General features: G+C 39.8%; 1 protein-coding gene across 4 annotated transcripts in view; it reads right to left on the bottom strand.

Annotated features, from left to right (window-relative positions):
* Positions 1-25,369, bottom strand: part of FMN1 (formin 1) — a 369,260-nt gene that overhangs the window by 13,291 nt on the left and 330,600 nt on the right. For all 4 annotated transcript variants that reach the window (XM_034769715.1, XM_034769716.1, XM_034769719.1 and 1 more), the window contains 2 exons: positions 20,820-20,871; positions 15,048-15,197 (listed from right to left, as the gene is read on the bottom strand). In XM_034769715.1, the coding sequence (XP_034625606.1) occupies positions 15,048-15,197; positions 20,820-20,871 (202 nt within the window). The remainder of the gene's footprint in view (positions 1-15,047; positions 15,198-20,819; positions 20,872-25,369) is intronic.

Here is a 25,369-nt window from a genome sequence, read left to right on the forward strand (position 1 = left end):
CCTGTTACATGGCGATTGAACTGTTTATAGATTTAAAAGAGAAAGCTCACTTAAAGATTTGGGTCTGACATGAGTCTCCTATTCAAGGGTCTGATCTTGCCCTTAGTATAGTAATTGAGCAGAATGAATCCCTAAAGCAGCACTTCACAAGCTGCATACAGGGGAACAGGACCCCATACCTCTCAGGAGACTAATTCAGGATATCAGGGTGAGGGGGAACACGTCAGGAACTGGTTCCACCACAAACTCAGTGCAAATGGACTATGTCTCTGGGTGAAGTGGTGGGTGACTCCTTGAAAGCAATCTACCTTCTCTCCCAGCTGTGGAAGTGGCATCTAATGTAGCTGGCTGCGAGTAGCTCACATGAACAGGAGCAGCTCATATGGAAGGGCTCAGACAGTAGGATGATGGCAGACCATGTAGGTACTCCGAGAGAGAGAGATAAGGCTGCAGGCTCAGGCAGCAGCCCAAAGATTCCTTGCTTTGCTCCTATAAGCCTTAAGTGGCAGTAATGGACACCTAACCCCAGCAACCTTCTGATGAGTGGGGGAATGAAAATAGAACTAAGAGGGAAAGCAGGAGAGAGAAGGAGGGAAGTAGAAGAGTCAGCAAAAATACATATAAAAGAACAAAAAAGAATAAGGAAGAAAAGGGGGCGGGGGATGGATAAACTTCAAATAGAAAAGGAAAAAGATGCTACAGGGGAAATAAAGAAAATGCGAGCTGAGGGAGAAAATTGACAGAAAAAAGAAAACACAGCGGCACCTATCTCTTAACATGGTATGAGGCGATGTGGGGGTATTGATCTGGCAGTCCATCCCAAGCAGGAAGCCCCCAACAAAAAAAAGAGAGGTTTGGCTACCTTGCAAGGGCAGCACTGTACATTTTTGTTAAATTGGATGCAGCATTTCTTGTTTAGTATTTCTAATTTGCTGTTATGATATGTCAGTACAAGTGATAATTTCCCTTTCATAAACAGTCTGGGGACTGTGTGACTCAAGGGATATGTCTACACTGCAATGCATTCCCGAGGTTCGAACACAGGCTCAAGCCTAACCACCCCCATTTCATCTATAAATTATGCTACCTCAGACTCGGCCACAAGGTCCCAGGACCCACAGGGATGGAAGGTCTGACCCTGAGTCAAGCTGGACCCAGAGTTCAAGTCCTATTGATTTGCAGTGTAGACACAGTTCCACTGGATTTGTGCTCTGGGAGTCCACCAAAAGAACCCCACAATGTCATGAGCCTACCTTCTTTGTCCTCTGGACAGTGAAGTTTGGTGGACTCTCAAGGCTTCCCATACTGCACCATAAACAGAGGGCTAGACTGGCCCATGTTTTGGGAAGGCACTAGGAGTTTGGGATATGGGTGGTTGGAGTTGGGCCTATATGATGCAGTGCAGACACTGAAGCCCCAGCTTGGGACCCAAGGTTCAGTAATTCCTAACCTGGGGTTACAAATGAGTATAAATGCTCAAGCCCCAAGTTAACCATCTCAGACTCTGCTAACTTGAGTTCTACTACCCCTGGTCTTACATTGCAGTGTGGACATACCCAAGGGGGACAGAAGACTAAGCATTAATAATTGTGAAATAGTCTGAAAGTTAAGCTTCTTCACAGAGGACTGAGTTATGAGAGTTTTTCACTGTTTTTCTCTCTCAGTATTTTCCCTTCCTCTCCAACTCTCACTGAAGTCCATAGTAATCCTTTCAATGCTTTCACAAGAAGTAGAACTCCCCCACCCTTCTACAGCATACCAGACCATTCTACGACAAGTGCACCTGTAATTTAAGAACACACCATTGGGCCAAGCAGATCTGTCTGTTTAAATCAGCAACAATGGTGAAACTAATTTTAATGTGCTTCTTCCACTAATTGGCAGTTTATTTTTTATCCCCTCCTATTTTTGCCATTCTAACTGGAAGCCCATGTAGCCTATCATTCACCCAATCACAAGCATATATCTGCAAGTCAAAAATCAGTACTATGTGGAAAACACAGCAAAAGATTTGTTTTTGTTGGGGCTTCACATTGAAACATTGAATTATAAAAACCACATTTCATGATGAAGGGTTTAATATCTTTTCTTACATATTATATGTTTGGGCAGAATTAATCAATGAATGACACAGCTCATGTCTAGACATTAAACATACTTCTGTGTGTTTTAAGAAAAGAGGAAAATTTAAGGAATGCCAGTTGGTTAAAATCACAAAATCTGACCAGCTGTAATGTGAATCTGTTCAAAGGAAGAACTATCATCAATCATTGCTGAGCAAGAGAAATCAAATTATCTTAATGAATACAGGAGGAATAATATAATATTTATACATGTATATTATATTTAATAACATACATAAATATAAAACTAGTATTAAATGATCCTTTAAACTCTGGCACATTACTTTGAAAAACAAAACTGATAAAACTGACAAAAATGGAGCTATGTATTTTTAAACCAATAAATCATGATTCCATTATTTTACCTGAAACTCTTTTGAGTTACCCAAAGTAATGTGAAATAAAGTCACATCTGCACTCCTAGCTGGGAGTTTTGGGTGTTCAGCATCTCTGAAAATCAGACCAAGGTGCCCAAATAATTGCGGCACCAAAATCAGAGGCAATTGCCATAAAATTTGACCATTATCTTTCATTAAAAATGTAATTTGTTATTCAGTAATTGTAGGGAATACAAACACACAACTAAACACAGTATTTTACACATTTAAAATGTTTTCTCCATAAGCTCACAAAAATAACTTCCATCTCCACAGAAGCAAACAAGGACTGGGAGGATAAAGGCTGCTATTATCACCACTTACCCCTATGCTCCCCTCTGTGACTCAGCTCAGAGGAGGAGGTAGGGCACCAGTGCTCTAAAACCCAAAGATATGTTAGAAGCCAACACAGCATGTTTTCCTCTTTCTTGAGCCCATGCAATTCTCTCTACACCTGCTCCATGCTGTCAGGGCTCTGCTGGCATTCAAGGGGTGTGTGTGTGTGGGGGGGTGGGGGCACAGTCTCTTCAGGACTTCATGAATTTCTGAGCAGAATCTACTGCTCCCCCTCCACAACTCTTACTGTGAATCAACAGGACTGTGCATTCCCTTCTTTCCACAACTGCTACTAGTCAGGAGATGACACTATTCCTGTTCAACAGTTCATAAAATTTAGTGCACACATAGTTAAAGTAATGTAGAGGTTAGACAGTCCATTACATCTAGTTACATTTTACAAAACTGACCATTTCACAGTATATCATGTTTTTTTATATAATGAAAATTGACACATTTGCAACATTTATCTAGATGGTATATACTGTAAGCTGAATTTTAAATATGTACACAATATATTTTATTAAATCAATAAAAGACTATAGTCAAAAAGCATTTGTCTGTCTAGGCCAATGGAGTTTGTCTCCAATCTTAAAATTGCTGATGCAGATAGCCTGCTTTTTAATTTCTTTAAGGATCTACTGCTGGAAGGCATGCTGTTACTTCCACATCCGCAGTTGTTGGTTCATCTGAATATGACAACACCACAGACTGCACTCTGTAGCCAAGAGGAGAAAATCTAATTTTATGTCCCGGGAAAGAGCATGTGCAGAAGAGCAACAGAGGGTACATATTTTTTTCTTTCAGGAACAGGAATTCTGACAGAGGACCTTGCAAGGAAGACACACACCATTTTCTCATACTCTGTGGACACCAACACTATCTTCCCTGCCACTAAGGCCTGTAATCTGTGTATCCTCTTTCTCTTGTCCCTCTGCCTAAACCATATCTACTTTGACAGCTCTTCCTGAAAAACATCTCTAAGATCCATCTTCTCTGTTCATCCTGCTAAAACTCTGGTACAAGCCCTCATTAGCTTATATCTTGACAATGGCAACTGCCTCCTTTCTGGTCTTAACAAATGCCATTTTGATGTCCTTAAATCCATTCAAAATGCTGCTGCAAAAATGCAAAACTCATCATTTTGACCACATCACAACATTCTTTGCATCCCTCCATTTGGCTCCCTTTTCCCCCTTCACTTATGCACAAACTACCATATACAGCTTTGAGAGAGAAGGGAAGTATATAGAGCAGTCAAACTCCGACTTCACTCTGCGAATGATGCCAGCCTTTAATGTCCTTTGGTCAAATTTTTCCACAAGCATCTTCACCTGTTTTCTAGGCTGCCCCTTATGTCTGGGAGGAATGCCTTGAAAAAAATCGCCAAAGCAATCTAATTATCATCTTTCAAATCTCTCCTTAAAACTCACTTAGGTTGTGATGCCTCTAAAACACTTGATAATGGTTAACTACTAGTGTATCTCAGCTGCTGCTTATTACACTAAGCGAAATCCCATTTTTTGTCTCCACTTGTTGCCTCCCATCATATACTTAGGTAAGATATTTGGGGCAGAGACCATCATGTGTGTATCAGTGTTGTGCCTAGCATAATGGGTTCTACCATAATACAAACAATAATCACCACAGTCACAAAGACAGCAACAAGTGGAACCTCACCCTGATTGCCATCCATTGTTTTGGATAATGTATGAACAACATGGAAGAGATCAGAAGTAAGAGAAAGTATCTCTCTGAAGCTTATATGGGGTGGGGGGAGGAAGTTGAAGAAAAGCTGGGAAGGGAGAAGGTTACCCCAGTAATGAGAAGAGGGTCACTAACACTTCCTTTTTTACAGTAGAACATATGGCAGTGACACTGTTGTTCGTACTGTTCAACCCAATAAGGAAGAGCCCTCAAGACTCATGAGGAAATAGTAATATTTAGTTTAAATGTGATTTGCAATGAACAGTCTTCTAAAAACTGTAAGGAGGCCAGATTCCAGTAATATTGCGAAACTATATGTGGCATTCATGAGACAATGTGTTATGCTGTCGTTAATACACTGACTATGTGGAAGGTCTAATGAAATGCCAATCAGATTATTAACAACAGCAGTATTTCAGTAATCAAGGATCAAAGTCTGATTGCGCTATCGGTGGGATGAACACATGGTGAGTGACATTGAAATGACTTGCCTACAAACTGCACATAATATTGAAAATAATATTAACTATTTTCCCATCAGAAGCTGATAAATAAGATATCCACAGTTTATTCTGAACACCATGATAATATAAAAGTATCATAAGATATCATTCATTTTTTACAAACCTGTAATAACTGTTAACACCATACAGCTTAAAGCCATATCACCTTGCACTGTCATTCCAATAATTCTCACAAGCTAAGCAGAATCTAGCTTTGGGATTCTTTGGATGAGATGTAAACCTGATGTCCTGATCACTTGGCCCTGAATACAAGAATCCCAGGGCCTTTTTTGTCTGGTGTTACACTTGGTATGCTTCCCGGGAAAATTACAACTTGAATAATCAACTTCAGCCTACTTAAATTCTCACTGAAGTCTCATCTGGCTCTTGTTCTAAATGAATATGTAGTACAGCTCGGTGCTAATTAGCAACTTCCCTGTTCCATTCGACTGGTGCTGTGTGGGTGTCACAGATTAGATAGGATGTCTGGGAGAAATAGTTTGTATAGTCAGTTAAAATGTTAAATGCTTTTGGCTCATATAGAAGTAAGATCCCCATCATCATATTAAATTTCATTGTTTTAAAAAAATTGACTTTTGAGAAACATGTAAAGGATTTTACTTGCAATCTTTTTGTAGTAAGATAATATTTTAAAAAATAAAACATGTACACTACCATTGTGCTTGTTTCATGGGTGAAACTCCAGGAAGATAACTTGCTAATGCTCAGCTAGGACAAGGACTAGTGTTTTTAGTGAAACTGAAAAACATAACTGGTCATAGAATTGGACAGTTTAAAGCCAGAAGGGACCACCAAATCATCCAGTCTGACCTCCAGTGTATCTCAGGTGGCCAACGTCCCCCAGCCCCTGCACACTAATTCAAGAACCAAAATTAGACCAAAGTATTACAGCCCACAGAAGACTAAATTATTATACGCCAGAGCCAGAGAATAAAAGGGACTGAGATGCACCAGGGATCAAGGCCTCCTGCAACGGCAGGGCAACAATTAAATGAGATATATCCAGATACTCCCAGCAAGTGACCCGGACTTTCACGGTGCAGAAGGTGGCAAAAAACCCTGATAATTCCTTCCCACTCCCACATATGGCATTCAGTTAGACCCTGAGCATGTGAGCAAGAATGAGCCAGCCAAGCATGGAAGAAAGAATGCTTGGTGCTACCTCAGAGCACCGCCCACCCTGTCCATTGTCCCATTTCCAGCTGTGATCATCTCTGATGCTTCAGAGGAAGGAGACAAAAAAAGAAGAAAAAAAAAAAGAAATCAGAATAAGGGTTTTTGCGGGGGGATGGAGGGGGCGGAGGGCGAAATCCCTTTCTGACTGTCGCAGGTGACTGGCTGAAGCCCTGATGCATGAGCTTTACGAATGCAAGACATAAGCCAGAAGGGACAACCAGGGCTGCCCTGCCCTGCACCATCATAAACAACCCTGACATACAATCCCACACATATATTTTTCCAGCTCTCTCTTGAAACTAATTGTTTTCCCCCCACAACTATTGGGAGGCTGTTCCAGAACCTAACTCCTCTGAGGATTAGAAATTTACTAATTTTCAGCCTGAGTTTATACCCATTTGTTCTTGTGCATGCCAACATTGTTCTTTAGTTTGAATAGCTCTTTACCTTTCCTGGTGTTTACCCCTGATGTATTTATTGAGAGCAATCATATCGCCTCGCAGCCTTCATTTTGCTAGGCTGAGCCTGTGATGGGATTGGGCTTACTGGTGGTACCATTTAGCGGTTAGGTCTCTGGATTACAACTCTCCCCTGTCTCTAGCATCCTCTACCAGTGGTCACTCTGGCATGGTGGGCAGTCCCTCTTTTGGTAGATAGTAACTTGGCCCTCTAGCCAGTTCATTGTTGAAGTCCACCACTTTCCTGCGTCAGAGAGTTCAACAAAATATAGAAGTCCAACGTCCTGCAAAAAGGAATGTCCAGCCCAACTCCAGACCCTCAAAGCCCCCTTACTTTAGGGCTTACAATGTCTTCACTCTCCTTAACTCAAGGTCAGGAGTTATGCCACCCTCGTGGTTGGCTTATAGGGGAAGCCTGGACTCTCCCCTCTACCAGGCTTCGACCCAGGGTTCCAACAAGTGGCAGCAATGGAGCACTCCTGGGTGCTTGATAAGTTTTCCTCCCAGGGCCCATCCTACCACTTATTTTCCCAGTCCAGGGTATGGTCACAGTCTCACAAACAATCCAAGAAAAGACAGTGCAAAGGGTTTTTTAATCCTGAAGGACGAACTATCCCTCCTCCAGGATCCAGGGTAGCTGTTGCTTGCGGACCGCCCCTTACCTGCAGCAAGGATTCCAGCTGTACCTTCACTCAGGAGCAGTCCATTTCCCTATCTTATCTACTGTCCTGTTTGGACTCCCTGTTTCTGAGCTGTCTGGCTGTCTTTTAAATTCCTCCTCCAGCTGGAGCAGGCTCCACAGGTGCAGTGGGGCAACCCCTTCTATCCCAATGTGGTGTTTATATACCCTCCCACAAAGCCAAGCTATTTCAGTCTCCTCTCATAAAATAGATCATTCATTCCCCATTTCCCTGATCATCCTAATAACTCTTCTGTACACCTGTTTCAGTTTAATTTAATCTTCCCTGGACATGGTTGATCAGAATTGTACACAATATTCCAAATGAGGTCTTACCAGTGTCTGATACAATGGTATTAACAATCTCTCTCTTCTGGAAATGCTTTGCCAGATTCATCCTGGGATCACATATGCCTTTTTAGCAGCTGCATCATGAATTTCATCCCATTTCTGTTACTCCAGTCTTCAAGGGCTTCCAGATCTTCTTGTATAATATTCCAATCCTCCTCTGCATTAACACTGCATCTCAACTTTGGATCATCAGCAAATTTCATTAGCACACTCCTGCTTTTTGTGCCAACCGTCATTAGTAAAAATATGTAATAAGATTGGTCCCAAGACTGATTCTTCAGGAATGCCCCTAGTAACATCCTTCCAGTCTGACAGTTTACCTTTCTGCACAACCTGTTGTCTTCTCCCATTTAGCCAGTTCCTTATTCACCTTACAATTCTTGTATTAATCCCCATCTTCTCCAAATTGACTAATAATTTCCCATGTGGTAGTGTGTCAAATTCTTTACTGAAGTCCAAGTATACTAGCTCTACTGCCTTTCCCCTCTCTAAAAAAAAAAAAAAAAAAAATCAGCTATTTTCTCAAAGAAGGAAATCAAGTTAGCCTGGCACAATCTACCTTTGGTAAATCCATGTGGCACTAGATTCCCTTTTCTCCATTAATTTAATTATTCCTCACAATTTGTTCAAAAGTCTTGCATACAACTGAGGTCAGACTTGTAATTTCCTGGATCCCTTTTTTTAAAATTTATTTTAAAACTTATTTTTAAAAAGTATAGATACAGTAACTATCCTCGAGTTGTATGGTATTAACCTGGAATAGATAGATTTATTAAAAATCCTTGTTACTGGACTAACAATCTCATGTGCCAGTTCTTCCAATATTCTAGGATGGAAATTATCTGGTTTCCATGATCTAAGCACATTAAGTTCTTGGAGTTTTTCTTCCATCTCAGATGTGGTAGTTTCCACTTCTGTACACTCATTTCCATCAGCTCTCCTGCTTTCATGTCCATGTTTAATATTACTATCCTTACTGAAAAAAGATGCCAAATATTCTTTCAGTTTTTGAGCCATACCTAGATGGTTTTTAATCTCCTCTCCATCCACACTGCATAGTGGCCAACCTCAGTCTTCCTTATTCTCTTTTTATCTATATAACTAAAAAACCGCTTATTATTTATTTTAATTTCCTTGGCAAGAGCTAATTCAGCCTGACTTTTAGGAATGCTCACTTTAACCTTACATCTTCTAATTCCAAGGTGTAATGTTCTTTGCTGATCAATCTCTTTTTGAATTACCTATAGGCTCTTTGCTTACTCCTAATTATTTTTTGAGGTGGTTATTCATCCAGCTAGGTCTGGAGCCTTTCCTGACAAGTTTTCCCCCCTTGCTTGGAATGCAAATTTCAGTTTTTGTATAGTTGATTTAAAGAAATCCCAGGCCTCCTCCACATTTAAATCCTGGAGCTTTTAAATAATTTCCTTAATTTCCTACAGTCTACCCTTTTGAAACAAAAAATAAAAGCTGACCTGGTTTTGATTATCTGAATCAACTCATGATCACTCGATCCAAGGTTATTTCCTACGGCCAGCTCTGCTGTGATGTCCTCACTACTTATCAAAACCAATCCTAAAGTTACATTGCCTCTGTTTGGTTCAGTGACAATTTGATGAAGAAAACTGTCATTTACCATATCCAGGAATAACTGGGCCTACCAGCATCAGTAGCAATTATTCTCCAATCTACATCCAGAAGTTAAAGTCTCCCATTTGGGCACAACTTTAAGCAGTATTTCTCTCTATATATTAAGAGATCTGTATCCATATCTGAGTCCAATCCTGGGTCTGTAGCAGACACCTAATGCTATCCTAATAGAACTTCTTTTACAATCCTTCCTTAAAGTGATTTTGACTCAAGTATATTCTGTTTTGTCCATACCACCATGTCTTTCTCCTTTACCACATCATTGATGTACATACAGTGCTATCCCAACACCATTACCTTTATTCCTATCTCTCTTAAACAGTATGTACCTGTATTCCACTCATGAGTGCTATTCCATCATGTTTCTGTAATCCCTCTAATACCCAGTTTGAATCACCCACACCAGTAGTTCCACTTTCTCCAATTTATTACCCAGACTCCTAGCATTTGTGTACAAGCATTTCAGTTGTTTCCCTTAGACCCCACCCAGTTTTCCAGTCAGCGTAGGTATGGTTCTTTCACTAATTGTAGCACCTATCTGATTACTAGTCCAATCAATACTTGTAGTTTCTTTCTCTTTGCTGTCTATACTCTTATCTTCTGGGAGTGTTCCATTGTCCCTTACTGTATCTTCATTTAGCTGATTTTCCTCCTCCTGTGTATTGAAGCCAGGTTTGGAGATTTCACGAGTCTCTCAGAACCATCTCCCCATATCTCCTAGTTAAAAGCCCTTTTTATCAGTTGTGTCAGCCTTGATCCCAGGAGGTTAATACCCCAGGTACTCAAGAGGAGTACTTCTGTGAATGCCTCCCAATAGTAAATAATCCCAAAGCCTTCCTCATAGCACCAATCCTTGAGAGCATCTGTTGATCTTCAATATTTTGTCACACCTTTGCCTCCTTCTCTAGAGACTGGAAGTATTCTGCTGAAGACTGCCTGAGCTTCCACTTACCTTGCCTACGGCAGTCATCCTTAATCCATTCCAGTAGGAATTTAGCAGCATCATTCATCCTGACATGGAGCACAATCAGTTGATTTTCCCCCACTCCCATCAGGATCCTTTCCAGCCTCATTTCAACATCTCACATGGTTGGTCCTGGCAGAACACCCTTCTGTTCTCTGGATCTGGTCTGGTGACAAGCCTGTCAATTCTTCCTAGTGTGGAGTCTGAATCACACAGACTTGTCTCTTGCTGCTGTTGGTGTGAATCTGTTTTATGTTCTTTTTCACAGTCCCCTGTGTATCATCCTCATTTTCCTTTGGGCTCTAGTCCTGGCTATCTTCATTGTCTCTTCCTCTCTTCTGCAACGACTGGCTTCCCTTCTTTTCTTCCTCACCACTCCATCTTCTGCCTCTTTCTTCTCCTCATTTCCCAGTGCCACAAACCTATTACTCATCTCAATTTTACCACCACAAGACAATCTCTTCTCCTCTGCCATGTCCTCATGGTCACATTCTTCCATGGATCACCCTCCCCTTCTGGCAATCTGCTCTCCAGGTCCTTTTGTTTGCAAGCCTTGAGTTGCCTATACCACCTTCTCTCTCCTCTCTTGCATTACACCTGCAAATCTCTGTCTGAATTCCATTATCTGCTGCATCTCTAACATGTGGTCTTCTTGCCCACAAGTTCTATCAGGTGACATTTCATCCGTAAGTAGCTTCCATCAGATACCCATTAAAGGATGATGTACATTCTGCAGCTGACTTCCTTCTTTGTCTCCTCTTCTCCTCAGGTCACTTTTAGTGCTACCTCAATATTCACTGTTGTTTTCTCTTCCTAATCCCTACTCCTAGAAAAAAAGACAAGAAAAAAAAATCCTCCCCCTAACTTCTACCTACAGATTTCCACAGAAATTCAGCTGTTAGCTTCTCTTTTGCTGTTCCTATGTTTGCTGATGACTGGCTTTTAAACCTAGCCAAACGAGGTCACCACCTTTCTCTTGTTAAGAGATATCAGCAAGTACGGGGTCAAGCAATACACCTGGAACAAATTCCTAAAAATCAAGACTGCACCTCCAAAACACAAAATCACCACTCTGCTCTCAGACCAACCTCCCACAGACAATGCAAAGATGCTTTCTCCCATCCACACTCATTGTAGTAGTGAGAATGAGAAGATTTAACACTTCTACTCTGGCAGTTATTTCTGAAAATCACAATAAGTTAATTATACACAAATGAGTATCATGTTTTAGGTTGAATACTAAAAATATTAAAAACTATTAATTACATACTGTAAGAGTTTTTGCACCAATAAGATCTTTTTCTATTTACAGTCTTTCTCCTATGGATCACATAATATTACAAGCAAGGAGTGTGTTATCATAGGCATGATCAGTCACGCAGTCAAAGCAAATCACTCTATACTTGGTAAACATAACACCAAAGTTGGCTGGAAGATTTAGGTGCACATTGAAAGTCAACAGCATCTTCCAGCAGAGACAGAAATTGACTGGAGTCTGCCTGGAACTCAAAGCCTTCCTCCTCCTCCTCCCTTTCTGACTTAAGGCCCTTCCCTACTTATTACTAGCTACCCGAATTGTCACATTCAGAGCTATCTGCTTTTCTTAGGAATTAATCCAAAATGGTTCGTCTCTGTGACTATGGGCTTCAAAGCAGATTTTAATGTATTATAGTTACACACTTACACTGGAGGAAATGGTATGTCTGAAAGGGAAAGTACCCCTAAACAGGGAATTTATTTTGAAAAAATTCTACATATATCTCTGCAGTCATTTATTTATTATACACAGGTAATTTTAATATTTACATCTATAACTCTGTTTTGGATTCCTAAATGATGTGCAGATTGTGTCCAGGAAAGAGACAATAATTCAACTATATTTTTCAATCACCTAACTTATTTTCATGGTCAGTTAAGTGTAGGGCAGCATGGTTAAAGTGTTTCTGCTACTAAAAATGTTGGATAGAAATTTGATTATATTTCTACAGTTTTGTTACATTTAGAGGTCAAGTAGTTTTTAGACAAAACAAGATCTTGCAGCTGAGTCTATCATTTAGTTAAGGGTACTATTAACCTCTTTTTCTGTACTTTTAGAAATCTTTAGCTGCCCTTTTAATAACCCAAAAATATTTAGTCTAGTAGTGTAAGATTTCTCATATTGGAATCCTAAACTGCACTTTTTTATTTTTAAACTAATTATAATCAATCACATTTTTAGATGGTGACAGAAAAAAACTCAGGGCAAAGTCTTCACATTTGGGTTCCAAAAGCTAGACAATGAAATCCACATTTACGCACCTACATAACTGGACTAATTTTGAGAAAGGATAAGCCAAACATCTGCACCTCACTTTGAATTTACCTCCAAAGATTGTTTAGGTGTCAGTTATTTAGGTGCCTAAATAAATATTTAAGTGTCGAATTGTTGACACCCAAGTTTTCAAATATTGACTAAAGCTAGTTATTCTGCTTCTACAATATTTCCTCCCTAGACACAAGAAGAATTTGTAACTGATAAATATGTCTCTTTTTAACATTTTAATTATAAACATGTAGAAATGCAAAACAAATCGTGCATCGAATTAATTAGCTTTACCCAGCTACAGAAGACAGCTGTCCATTCCTATCATACTAAGGTTATTAAAGTCTACCGTTGCAGTAAAAACAAAACTAAAAAAGTCTACTTCACAATGTACAGTGATTGCTACTTAAATGTCTTTCAACCTTTTATTCCTGGACAGCGGTTGGTGAAGTGTCAGCCTCACACTTTGTAAAACAGAACCTTTAAAGGGTCATGACTTTACAAGATGATGAAAACAGTTTTTCCATCATTCTAATTTAGTTATTTCATGAGGCTCTTCATTTCAGCAGCACATTGTCTTGATGAATCACCCAGGTTTTAAATTAAAAAAAAAAAACCCCAAACAAACCTTTTCAAGGTTAATGATATTCTAATAAAATAATTTGAAACAAACTAAAAAATATTATCAATGCAAATTTTAAGTGTGTACAAATTTAAAACCTGATGCTTTGTATTCTACTGGCTACTGCTTTATATTCATGAACAGGAATAAATATCACATCAGACCCATTAGCAGAATGGATCAGACATCTATACTACCTTTTTATTTGTAAACAGAATGACAATGCGCTAACATTTTGACAGTATCTTAGCAATGAAACAGGGAAAATGATGGTGGATAGTTTTACTTATAAACAAAAATAGCTTGAATAATATATTAAAGATAGTTGAGAAGTTCTGTTAAGATGTCTAATGCAATGTTTATGTCTTTACATGGGTATCTAAACCAGTTTCTTTGAAGGGGCCATTGGTATGCAGTCAGAATCCTGGTACTATATAAATTAAAAAGGAAAGGATGTGTGGCCTCGATCTTTTTTTTTTGTACATTAATTTATATTCCCCGTGACTAGCAATGGAATGATAATAAAAGGACATGATTCAACAGAAAACACATCCAGCTATTGTATTGTGGAAGTCTATGGAAGTCTGCTAAATGCCAATTGATTTTATATAGTTTCAGATGTATAACCTGTCAAATCAGCCACAAGAAAATATAAAAGATACCCTTGTAAATGTTACATGATGTAAACATTTTAATTGATTTTTTATGCTGTTAAATGAATGATCCAGAATGCTATGCTATTTAAGTTTTTAAAAACTGTATTATCGATAATTAACACCAGATTTGAAGAATATTCATAGGGCTTAAATATATTTGGGAATTTATGATTTTTCTGGCATGTCTTTAAAAGTTGGCTTTTACCTGTTCAATACCAGCTAGTCAATCCAACAATTCACTGTGATTTAGAGCAAAATGAACAACCTAAGCACCAGTGCATTGCTCACCAATATGTTCTCCAGAAGTATGTTTTCTTATTTTACTGAGATGAATTTGGAATATGCACCCAGATTTATATTTTGCACTGAAAATGAGCTATACATTTTTTCTGAAGTCTGAATGTACTACAACCCATTCAGTACTTTTTCAATGCAAAAATATGTGGTCACCGTGCAGTATTTGCATACAACAGATTTTTTCCTCTCTTTTTAAAAAAGGATTCAGCCTCTCTCTTTTTTTTTAAATCAGGCTCAGAGCTGTGGGGTTTCTATTTTATTTTATTTTTTTACTCAAACTAATAAAATCAGGAGACTGTGGTGAGATCTAGCGGCATGCAGTTTGATGTCCTCAGCAGGATACCAACAGCCAGAAATGGTGCTGTAAATTCAATGTGGGGCTTCAACACTGTGCTAAGTGTGGCCCGAATCTCAGGGGCTTCCCTTTGATGCAAGTGCAGTATATTAACTGGAAAAGCATTCACTTTTATTTGTCTCTACTGTCTGCGACAGCAATATCGCCTCATTTAGACTAGTTCAACATGAAAATACACAGAGAAGCAATCTGTTACAAATTAGCATAGCTCCCCTTTCATTTTACTAGCTAGTAATTGGAAGGGGTTAAGAAAGTGTAATTTATCAGATTAAATGTGTTTATCTTTGTGTGGGGACAGCATGCCTTTGGTGAATTTTCCTGCGTACCCTGAGGGAATAATCTTTCCTTGATGCCCATTTGATCTGAAAGAAAACAATGACGCCTGTGAAATATGGGAGTATAATTTGTTCGGTTGAGAAGGAACAGTTTCCCAGACATCTGAAATAGTATTAATGACTTTATTAGAACCTTACCTTTCTTTGGAAATGTTTTTATTCTCTCGTTTCCAAATGGTCTTGAAGTCGCTGCAGAACTCATACCACACAGTGAAAACGTAGTTTGGTGTGATCTCCTTCTCACCAGACTTTGGCTTTATCCCAAAGAATCCCACTGTTTCTTCAAAGCTACAGGGGAAAAAAAACTGTCAACACGTAAAACCCATTGGGGAAGCTTAGTTTCCCTGAGGGCTGGTTCCTGACTCAGTAGCCAAGGCTGATAATTACCATAACTTCCCCTTAACTTTGGAAACCATAGCAGCAATTCATGCCAAGTGTAACTAACCTTCCAACACCTACTTTTTTCTCCTAGGAGGATAATTTTTGTGTGTGTGAATAAGACACCATTGACGTATGTCATGTATGGAAAGCAAAGGCACTCATTTTTAATAATCATAATTTTTTTACCTGAATTTCAAGATAAACTTATTAACTAACATTTTTATTCTGCAAAGCTGAAAGGAGAGCTATTTTGGTGTTATTTTTCTGATTAAAGGCCAACAGGAGAGTTGTATGCCAAACCATAAATAATTATCAGCAAAAAGGAAATCGAGTGTCACATGATCTCTAGTTTAGAGACTTTCAGGTAGTGATGGAGCTCAGTGCAGCAGCACAAATGCCACAGTCAGTGCCAATAGCTAGTTTGCAAAGAGATAACACAATGAAAGTGATTCATACCTTCCCAGGGGGCTAGTAAGCTGATAAAAGCAGTAATAATAGGCTAGTTTTATTGCCAGTGTTGTAATACTTTACTATTCTATATTACAGCTAAAGCATTTTTGCAGTGTATCTGAGTATTTCTAAAAAACTCTTTTCATGTTGAACAGTTTTGTGGTATTTTAAGTTATTGTGCAATATGCATTTGAACCATTATTGTATCACATTTCATAGATAAACAGGTAATTGATTCCATGATCATGGTTATGAGATGTCCAACCTGAAATAATAGAATATACAAATTCTTTTTGCTTTTGTTAAGGTTGAATCAGTTTTCTTTCCAAATTAAAAATATCTGTCAGGGTAGTTTTGCTGATAATGATTAAAAACAATGTCATGGCTTAACAGTAAAGGCAACATAAGAAAATCTTTCAAGAGAATTCACTTTTCTTGAAACTCCAACTACATTTGGGGAAAGGGAAGTAATGTGCTTGTTAACATCTATCAATGGTTCTTAATTCTTGAATACAGGAAGCTAAACTCTTGAAAACAAAAGGTTTTTTTAAAAATTGTACATGGTCTACAAACAATAAAATTTAAGTTCAACAAATGGCCTTCAACTCATATTTGGGCAGATATCTCATCCCGTATTAGCGGATTCATTTACATAGATCCACATTATGGGATAGATTCACAAAAGGATTTAGGTGTCTAACTGACACTTTAGACACCTAAATCCCAGAATCAGGTCCCACTGGAATTCACAAATCCCTCATTCAGCTGCCACCAAATCCTGTAGGTGCCTAAACTCACAAAGCGCCTATATGTTTGTATTAAAAGTTCCCTGGGCACCTATGTTTCTGTCGATGAGCATGACATACAACTCCACACCAGGTGTCCAGACACACATGTGCCAGAGTGATTTACAAACTGGGGAAAGACAGGCATTTCTCTGTCTAACTCACTTCCAGGGTCCGATCTGGGAGACAAACTCTTGACACATTTACTGGTTTGGGCCCCTATAGGTGGGCATACACTAAACAGCCTTCCCCAACCTCAGGATTTCTTGCAGTAACAGCATAGGTACCTAACTCCAATAGAGGGTTTACAACTGAGAATCCCAAGGGCCTCCCTGAAGCTTGGATGTAGATGTTTATCTCCAAAAGAAGGATGGGGCTTAGCACTCCCTCCTTGTCTTGGCATCTCCCATTGGCTAGTTTAGGTGAAGAGCTGCCTAGCATGCTGGATTTTGTCAATCTCATTCTGATGCACCTTACTCCCTCTATTCACTGTATAGGGAGCCTAGAGGCCTAATCCAGGCTTTGAGAATTAGGCATGGTGATGCTGAGTGTTGCCACACCTAAATTTTTTGTGTATCTAGCCCCATGTGTATCTAGCCCCGTATGTTTATATGGAAATTCGATGGTTAAGGTTGAGTTTTGCACTTAAAGCAGGGCTTTAAACACTTTGCTATGTATGAAGAATACAGAGTATCTTCCTCAAAATTACAGCAAAGCCAGAGCTAATACTGTAGCTGCTTTGCAAAATAAAGCAACTGGAAATTCAATTGAAGCGGTCAGTATACTTTGTGCTTCTCCAGAGGGGCATTGAGTAGCAAGAGCACAGTGGTGAATATGAACAAGAGTTAAAAACTAGAAAATGATTTAAGGTTAATAATTTATATCTTCAAATCATCAGAATTATGGGGGAGGGTGGGAGTGAGGGGAAACAGAAAAACAAATAGCTGATGCATCTTTAAAAATCAGTTTAACATAATCTAATAATCTAACATAATCTAAGATTCTAAAATGCCTTAATAGAATTAAAAGTTGATAACATGGTATCACTACAGGGCAGAGTTAAGAAATTTGTTTGCCCTAACTGTGCATCTCCTGCTAGGGGAGCTGAGGCAGGAGCAAAAGAGGAACTGTTATAGGAAGGAGACAATTCCTTCTAAGGTTCCACCTTCATATAGCACCAGTTGCACTAACACCAGGGCCGGCTCTAAGCACCAGCGTTCCAAGCGTGTGCTTGGGGCGGCACTTTTCAAGGGGTGGCACTCTGGCTCCCCCCCCCTTTTTTTTTTTTGCTTCGGCAGCAAAAAACCTGGAGCCGGCCTTGACTAAGACAGTTCCCTACCTCAGGCCACAAAGTAAATTACCGGCCTATCCACCCACCACCACCCTCAACATTTCCACTGAATTCCCCCTCCTTCCCTTCTTCCCAATTTCATCCTCTAGCAACCTCCCTCCTACAGAGCCCTGCTCTCACCTACCTTGTGCCTTCTGCTGCCCAGTCTGCCTCCAGGCTTTTATAAATAACTATTACCCATTAAAAGTGAATAACAGATCCTTTCAACTACATCCTTTCATATCCTGGAGGATTACTTGGCACATTTTCCTACAGATTTTTAAAATAATAATAAAAAAAAAACCTGTTTCCCAGATAACTAAAACCAATCAGCCAATTGCAAAGTAAGGGCCAATTTATCAGTACCTCTAGCTGCTTTGCTCTGCAGCAGAATGGTGCAAAGCAGCTAGAATGTAACTGGAAATCTCACCCTAATAGTTAAAATGATTTTTGAAATGATTTAAGGCTGATATTGCATAGATTCAAATCATTACAAATATCACATGGTAGGATTTTCTTTGTTTACTGTTCATGTATGACATTTTGAATAGGTTAAAAAAATGCAAAGAAATTCTGAAACAAGAAACTGTTAAAATGGAATTAAGGTTGAAAATCCATAACAGTAATTTGTGATAAAATATATTACAGGTAAACAACTTAAACACCCAGGACTCTGCCGTGTCATATATAACTAGCAATAAATCAGTACAAATAAAATTAGACTGTATAAAATTTATTATCTTAATTTTATACTTTGAAATTTTAAAGACCCTGAGCCAGACCTTTAGCTGGGGTGTACTGACATATCTCCATCGTCTTCATCAGAGCTATGCTCATTCACGCAAGCTGAGTATCTGGACCTGTTTTCTTTTTCAAGCACTATTGGTAATGGGGAATTACTATCTCTTTGCTAATTTAAATCATCTTCAATCTCCACTCTTAATATCAGGATATTGAAAATAATAATTAACAGCTACAGATGGGAATACTTTAGTCAATACCCATCCATCATTTTTAACTCAGAGCAGCAAGGCTTTTATTTTAGAGCTACCCAGATACAACAATTTTAACAGCGAATGATTTGCTAGCGAATATAAACACCAGAAGTAGATTTGACTGCATTCTAAGAAGGAAAACAGAAAATTCTTGTGTGTAAAATTTCAGTTAGTCATGAGAGAAAAAGAAAAAGAAACACAGTAACTTTGAACAGATTTAGATGAAAGCATTTTCAAATGCTACATTTTCCAATACTGCATATCAACTATACATCTCAAGCCTGCAAGATGAGCATATAAAACAATGCACACACACGGAGGCCACAATAAAGATGAATATGCTATTTCTCATCAGGACAAAATTTAGGCTGACAGATCTACATTTGTCTTTTCAGATGATATGTTAAGACAAGCTCCTAACCTCATTTAGACATTGAAGATCTGGCTGCACTTTCCCAAAGAGATAATTCTAGGCTTGGGAGTGAGACAAGAAGCATTGCAATATACTTGTGCTTTGCTGTTTGTTTGTAATAATGGTCTTGCACATACAATTTTTGGCTAATATTGTATATACTCGTTCATTATCCCGTTCGTTTATAAGCCGACCCCCCAAGATGGATAGGTAAAAATGGCAAAAACTGTAGGACCCTTTCATAAGTCGACCCTATATTTCAGGGGTTGGCAAACTTTGGCTCCCAGACCGTCAGGGTAAACCGTTGGCACGTCGGGACATTTTGTTTACCTGGAGTGTCCCAGTGGCTGCGGGTTGCCATTCCCAGCCAATGGGAGCTGCGGGAAGAGGTGTGGGCTGAGGGACGTGCTGGCTGCCACTTCCTGCAGCTCCCATTGGCTGGGAACGGTGAATTGTGGCCAGTGGGAACTGCGGGGCTCTGTGCCTGCGAACGCTCCAGATAAACAAAACGTCCTGGCCCACCAGTAGCTTACCCTGATGGGCCGGGAGCCAAAGTTTGCCGACCCCTGATCTATAATGACAATGTATTAGATATTCAATTCAATAATTCAATAAAGCTTAAAATTGTCAACTTTTGGTGTAGACCCATTGATAAGCCAACCCCCGCTCTTTGATGCTTCACTTTTTTACCAAAAAATTTGGCTTATGAACGAGTATCTACGGTACTTTTTCCAGATTAGAGATGTCATGTCTGATGTTGTGTATTACTTGGGTTTTTTATGTGTGCCCTTCAAAACGTCTGAAGAAAAGTAAATATTTTATCCTGTGTAAACTCTATTCTCCTAAACAAGTTAGAGCTTATTGAATCTTATTTGAATATTGCAAAATCCCCTCAAAGAACATGACAAGCCAAAACTGTAGTTTTTACAGATAAGAATAAATCTAACATTTTTCATGTACAAGAGCCAGACAATGTCTTCACCACAAAGCTACTAAAATTTGCCTCATTCAGCTCATTTACAAGTAGCTGTATAGCTAGCATACAGCAACATGAAAGGTAGAAGCTTCACATGAACAAAACTTAACAAATAATACAATCTGTAATCTATTTTGAAACTATCAACTTCACTGACTTTTCCTCCCTATGCCTGCCTCCCCTTACCAAAATATGACATAGATAAATGCTCTTACATTAAAAATTTTTAAATTTCACAAGCTTCTAGTATGGTCTATTTTGCAATCTAGATGATGAATGAGTAAAATGGCACCTCAATACATTTTCACTGAATAAAGCAGTGAATTATTTATTAAATTATTCTGAGAGACCAAGATTCAACTCACCGATGAAAAAAAAAATTAAAACTGCATATTCAGTAGATTATTTGGTTCAAATCACTTATTTCACATCCTATTCCGCAACATGACATAAGAAAGTATGACACTGAGTACTGTTTTGAACTATAGTTGCCTTTCCTATTTAATTTCTGTTGAATTCCTAGGATCAATAACATATTTCATTTTGGTCAATTATCTGTTTGAAAGGACTGGAGAATTTACCTTTTTTGTGCATTTTCCAAAGAGCTCTCTTCTGTCTTATGTTCTTCTTTAGCTGCAAATGGAAAAATATTGATATTTTAAATAAGGGTCTGAGTATTGTACTTTGTTTTAAATTATTCTTTATAGTACACATTTTTTTATGTTCAGGTTTGATGGCTTGCATATTACAGATAACAATAAACATTTCATTATTTTTCAGCCATGGCCCATATTTTTAATAAGTGACTTTTTCAGTAGGGAATACTCAGATTTTGAAAGTAACGTTTATAATAGTTAGTGCACCATATTTAAAGCTTAGATTATGTCACAGAGGTTGCAGAAGTCACAGAATCCGTGACTTCCAGCGACCTCCGTGATATTAGGAACCCCACAGCAGCCCAGCATCCGTGGGCGGCAGAAGGACTCCAGAGCTGCTCAGTGGCCGGAGGCCCCCGGAGCTCCCCAGACTCCACCCCTGGCAGAGCCTCCCCCCCAACAGCTCCCAGCTCTGCAGGGTAGTGGGGGACCTCTCCCAGCCCTCCCAGCCACTGCAGCTCCCAGCCACTGTGGAGGCGGTGAGCGGGAGGGTGCAGCAGGGTGCTTCCATGACTTTTTGTTTATTGCCCGTGACTTGTCCATGACTTTTACTAAACATATCCATGACAAAATCATAGCCTTAGCCATTTTATATTGCAACTTCTTCCCATGTAATGCCAATTACTATTTTTATTTCCATTTTAAAAATAACTCATTTATCTAAGTTTCCTCTATTATTGGAGACTAAAACCTGTAAGATTAATGCGACGTCTACATTGCACACCTTATAACAGCACAGCTGTGCCGCTGCAGCTGTGCTGTTGTAAGGTGCACTGTGGAGCCACTCTTTGTCACCAGGAGAGAGCTCTCCCAGTGAGAAAATAAAACCATCCCCAATGAGGGGCAGCAATTTCATCAGTGGGAGATGCTGTCCCAGAGATGAAGAGCTGTCCATACTGGCTCTTTTCGTTGGTAAAACTTTTGTCATTCGGGGGGGTGTGTTTGTTTCACACCCCCAAACAACAAAAGTTTTAACGATGAAAGTGCTATGTAGATATACCCTTAATCTGTTCTTACAGGACGTACCATTGGCTGTTGCTGAATAGACACTAAAGAGTAGTTAATAACTTCATCCATTTCACACTAATATTACAGTCTGTTCAGGAAGCTGGCAAAGTGGAAATATATGTCCCCAAATTATAATGTACAGTGTATACTTGCTTTTTAAAAACCATGGCCAAGATTTTTAAAAGCGACAAGTGATTTTGGGTGCTTCAGTTGCTGAATACTCATTTGAGACACTAAAAGTAGCCTGATGTTCAGAAGTGGAGGCTTTGCACTTTCTGAAAAGGTTTCTCAAATTCTAAAATGGAGGCACCCCGGATCAACCACTTTTCAAAATCTTGGCCACTTCGTCTACGTTTGATGTACAGTGGAACCCACTTATGTTTAATTTGGATAGAGCAAAATTCCACCTACAGGGTACATCTGCACTAGAAAAAATTGTACTCTTATACCAGCAATAGTGCAGCTTCACTGGTGTAAGTGCTAGTGTTAACAGGACTCAGAAGTTTTAATGACACAGAGAGAAAGAACTCTGTCTTGATCCTGTACAAAGCAACCTCACTATAGTAGAGCTACATTAGTGCTCCTGCATCACTGACAACTGTTGATAAAATATGGTTATAGATTTTTTTTTTAAGTGTAGACAAAGCCATAGTGAAGTGGACTAAAAGTCCTGAATTACTTCTTTGCATTACAATGAATTTTGACTTTTCTTAGGCCATGTCCACACATAAACTTGCAACCATTTAACTAAAGGTTTGTTTTTAAACCAATGTAATTAAACAGATAAAATGCCTTGTGTGAACACTCTGATTTAGGGCTGAGATGACTGGTATATATCAATTTAGCTTAAACAGATTCTTTACCAGTTCAGATAAACTGAAATAAGCCACTTTTAAATGAAAATAAGAGTGTCCATAAAGGATTTTGCACCAATTTTAAATTTTAAACCAATTTAAGTTAGCCCAGTGCAACGCTCTTATGTAGACAAACTGTCTACACACAAACTGGAACTGAAGTAACTAAAAAGGCTATTGTCTACACAAGAAAGTTGCACTGGTTTAATTTAAAGCTATTCCTATACTACTAGCACTGTTGAAGCATAGCCAGGGGGCTGTAGCTATGGGCAGGGCTACACTTAAAAGACTGCATTGGCACAGCTGCACCAATGCAGTTGTCCTACTGTAGTGCTTAAGTGAAGACGCTCCTACACCGATGGGAGAGCTTTTCCCATTGGCATAGTTAATCCACCTCCCAGGGAGGCAGAAGCTATATCGATGGGAGAGGCTCTCCTGTTGATATAGTGCTGTCTACATGGGGTGGTTAGATTGGTCTAACTACATTGCTCAGGAGTGTAGATTTTTCACACCCCTGAGTGACATAGTTGCACAGCCATAGGTCTGTAGTGTAGACCTGGCTTATGTCGCTGTAAATGCATAGAGTAGACACAGAATGTGTCAGTGGAAGGAATTGTTCAATCACTGTAGGAACTCCATCTCCCCAAGTGATGGTAGCTAGGTTGAAATAGCATTCTTTTGTAGACCTAGCTGTGTCTATATCAGGCATTAGGTCGCCATAGTTACGGCACTCAGGGGTTTGGATAAATTCTAAGTATAGACCAGCCCTAAAATATGATTTTAAGCCAATTTAGTTTAACAGGTGCAAAAAACATTGTGAATGCTTATATTTTGGTTTCAACTAGGATTACGTAGATTTGATATACTTGCTTATATTCAGTTTGATTTAAGATAAACCAAACGAAACCATTCTTAAACTAAAATAAAGATATCTACACAGGGGTTTGCATCCATTTAACGAAACCATTTAAAAACTGACAATGTAAATTAGTGTATTGCTGCATACAGAGAAGGTGAAAACTGGTTTTAATTCACAGCTTTAGTTATTCTTCTGCAAGTCTGTGTGTAGACATTCTTATTTCAGCTTAAATGTGGCCCATTTGGATTTAAGTTGATTTTAACTATTTAAATTAAATCAAAATAAGACACTCTTAATCTAAAATATTTGTCCACGTAAACATACATCCAAACAGCTAAAGGTCTGAATTAAAACTGATTAATGGGGGCTTGTCTACAAAAGAAAGTTAGATTGGTTTAATTTAAATTGGCTTTTAAACCAATGTTGTTAATACAGTTTGTCACAGGATGGTTGGCCCCAGTACAAGCAATAGGACCACCACCTCGGTGCCAGAGCAGATGCCCCATTTGGCTAACTAAGAGGGTGGGGCAGCACCTGGGGGACATAAAAGGTCAGAGTGTCTTGGAGAGAATCAGTCAGGAAACTGACATAGGTCTTTGCGGAGAAGTTGTGGAGAGGGGAAAGCTTGCTGCAGGTCCTCCTTGGGAAGAGGGAGGAATTGTATAGGAGACCGTATGTTTGGGACCTGGGAGAAGGCTCAAGTTCAGGAGAACAGCAGGAGGGGTTTGCTGGCTGGCATCCCAAAGCCAGAGCAGGGCTGAAGGGGCATCAGAGGAGAATTGCCTGCTGGTTCTAAGCTGGAGAACCAGAGCCAAGGGCCAGAGAGGGCTGAAGGCAGGAGAACAGTGAAGGGGCTTACCCCTGACATCTAAAGAGCCAGCCAGCTGGACCCAAACTGTGAGAGGCCAAGGAGAGTGAGAGATGCTCCAGTGGTTAGAATGCTCCCAGCAGAGAAGCTATGGGGTTTGCCACTAGGAAAAACGAGGTTGCACTCCAGTGGTTGCATTCCAGGGAGGTTGACATTCAAAGTACCTGGCTTACTGGCTGGGGAAAACCCCTCTGGCTGAGACAGAGATGCTGAGACTGTATGTTGTATGTACTGTTGGACTATGCTGGAGGAAATCTAGATTATGGTTGTGGGACTCTTCTTCTGATTTATGTGTATGGAACTTTTGTAATAAATTCACAGGCACTGACTTTCCAAAGTGGTGGGAGTTGCTAGACCTCTCAGCCCCATGCGAGAGCGCCTCACTCTACCCCTTCCCCCAATGCCCCACCCACACTCTGCCTCTTCCCGCCCCCACTCCACCCCCACCTGACCTCTTCCCGTCCAGTTCTGCCCCTGAGCGTGCCGCATCCTCGCTCCTCCCCAGTCTCCTGCACACTGGGAAACCACTGTTTGTGGTGGGCAGGAGGCATGGGGAGGGAGGGAGGGGCAGGCGCTGATCTGCAGGGCCCACTGGCGGGTGGGATGTACTGTGGGGGAGCTGCTGGTGGGTGCTCAGCACCCACCATTTTTCCCCCTGTGGGTGCTCCAGCCCTGGAGCACTCATGGAGTCAGCCCCTATGAATAAATTAACCCCACAAGGGCCATATTTATACTTGGAAAGACTGTGGATTATTTCATGGGACTGTAAAGGAGAGAAACCGAGGCAGGCGAGCCTGCTGTGCTATAGGAGACCGCTCCAGGCAGGGCTGCCTTATGACAGTGCAAAAGGCTGTGTGGATACATATTCTGGTTTAGACTAGACTTA

The sequence above is a fragment of the Trachemys scripta genome, chromosome 4, assembly GCF_013100865.1.
Source record: "Trachemys scripta elegans isolate TJP31775 chromosome 4, CAS_Tse_1.0, whole genome shotgun sequence".
NCBI classification, from domain to species: Eukaryota; Metazoa; Chordata; order Testudines; family Emydidae; genus Trachemys; species Trachemys scripta.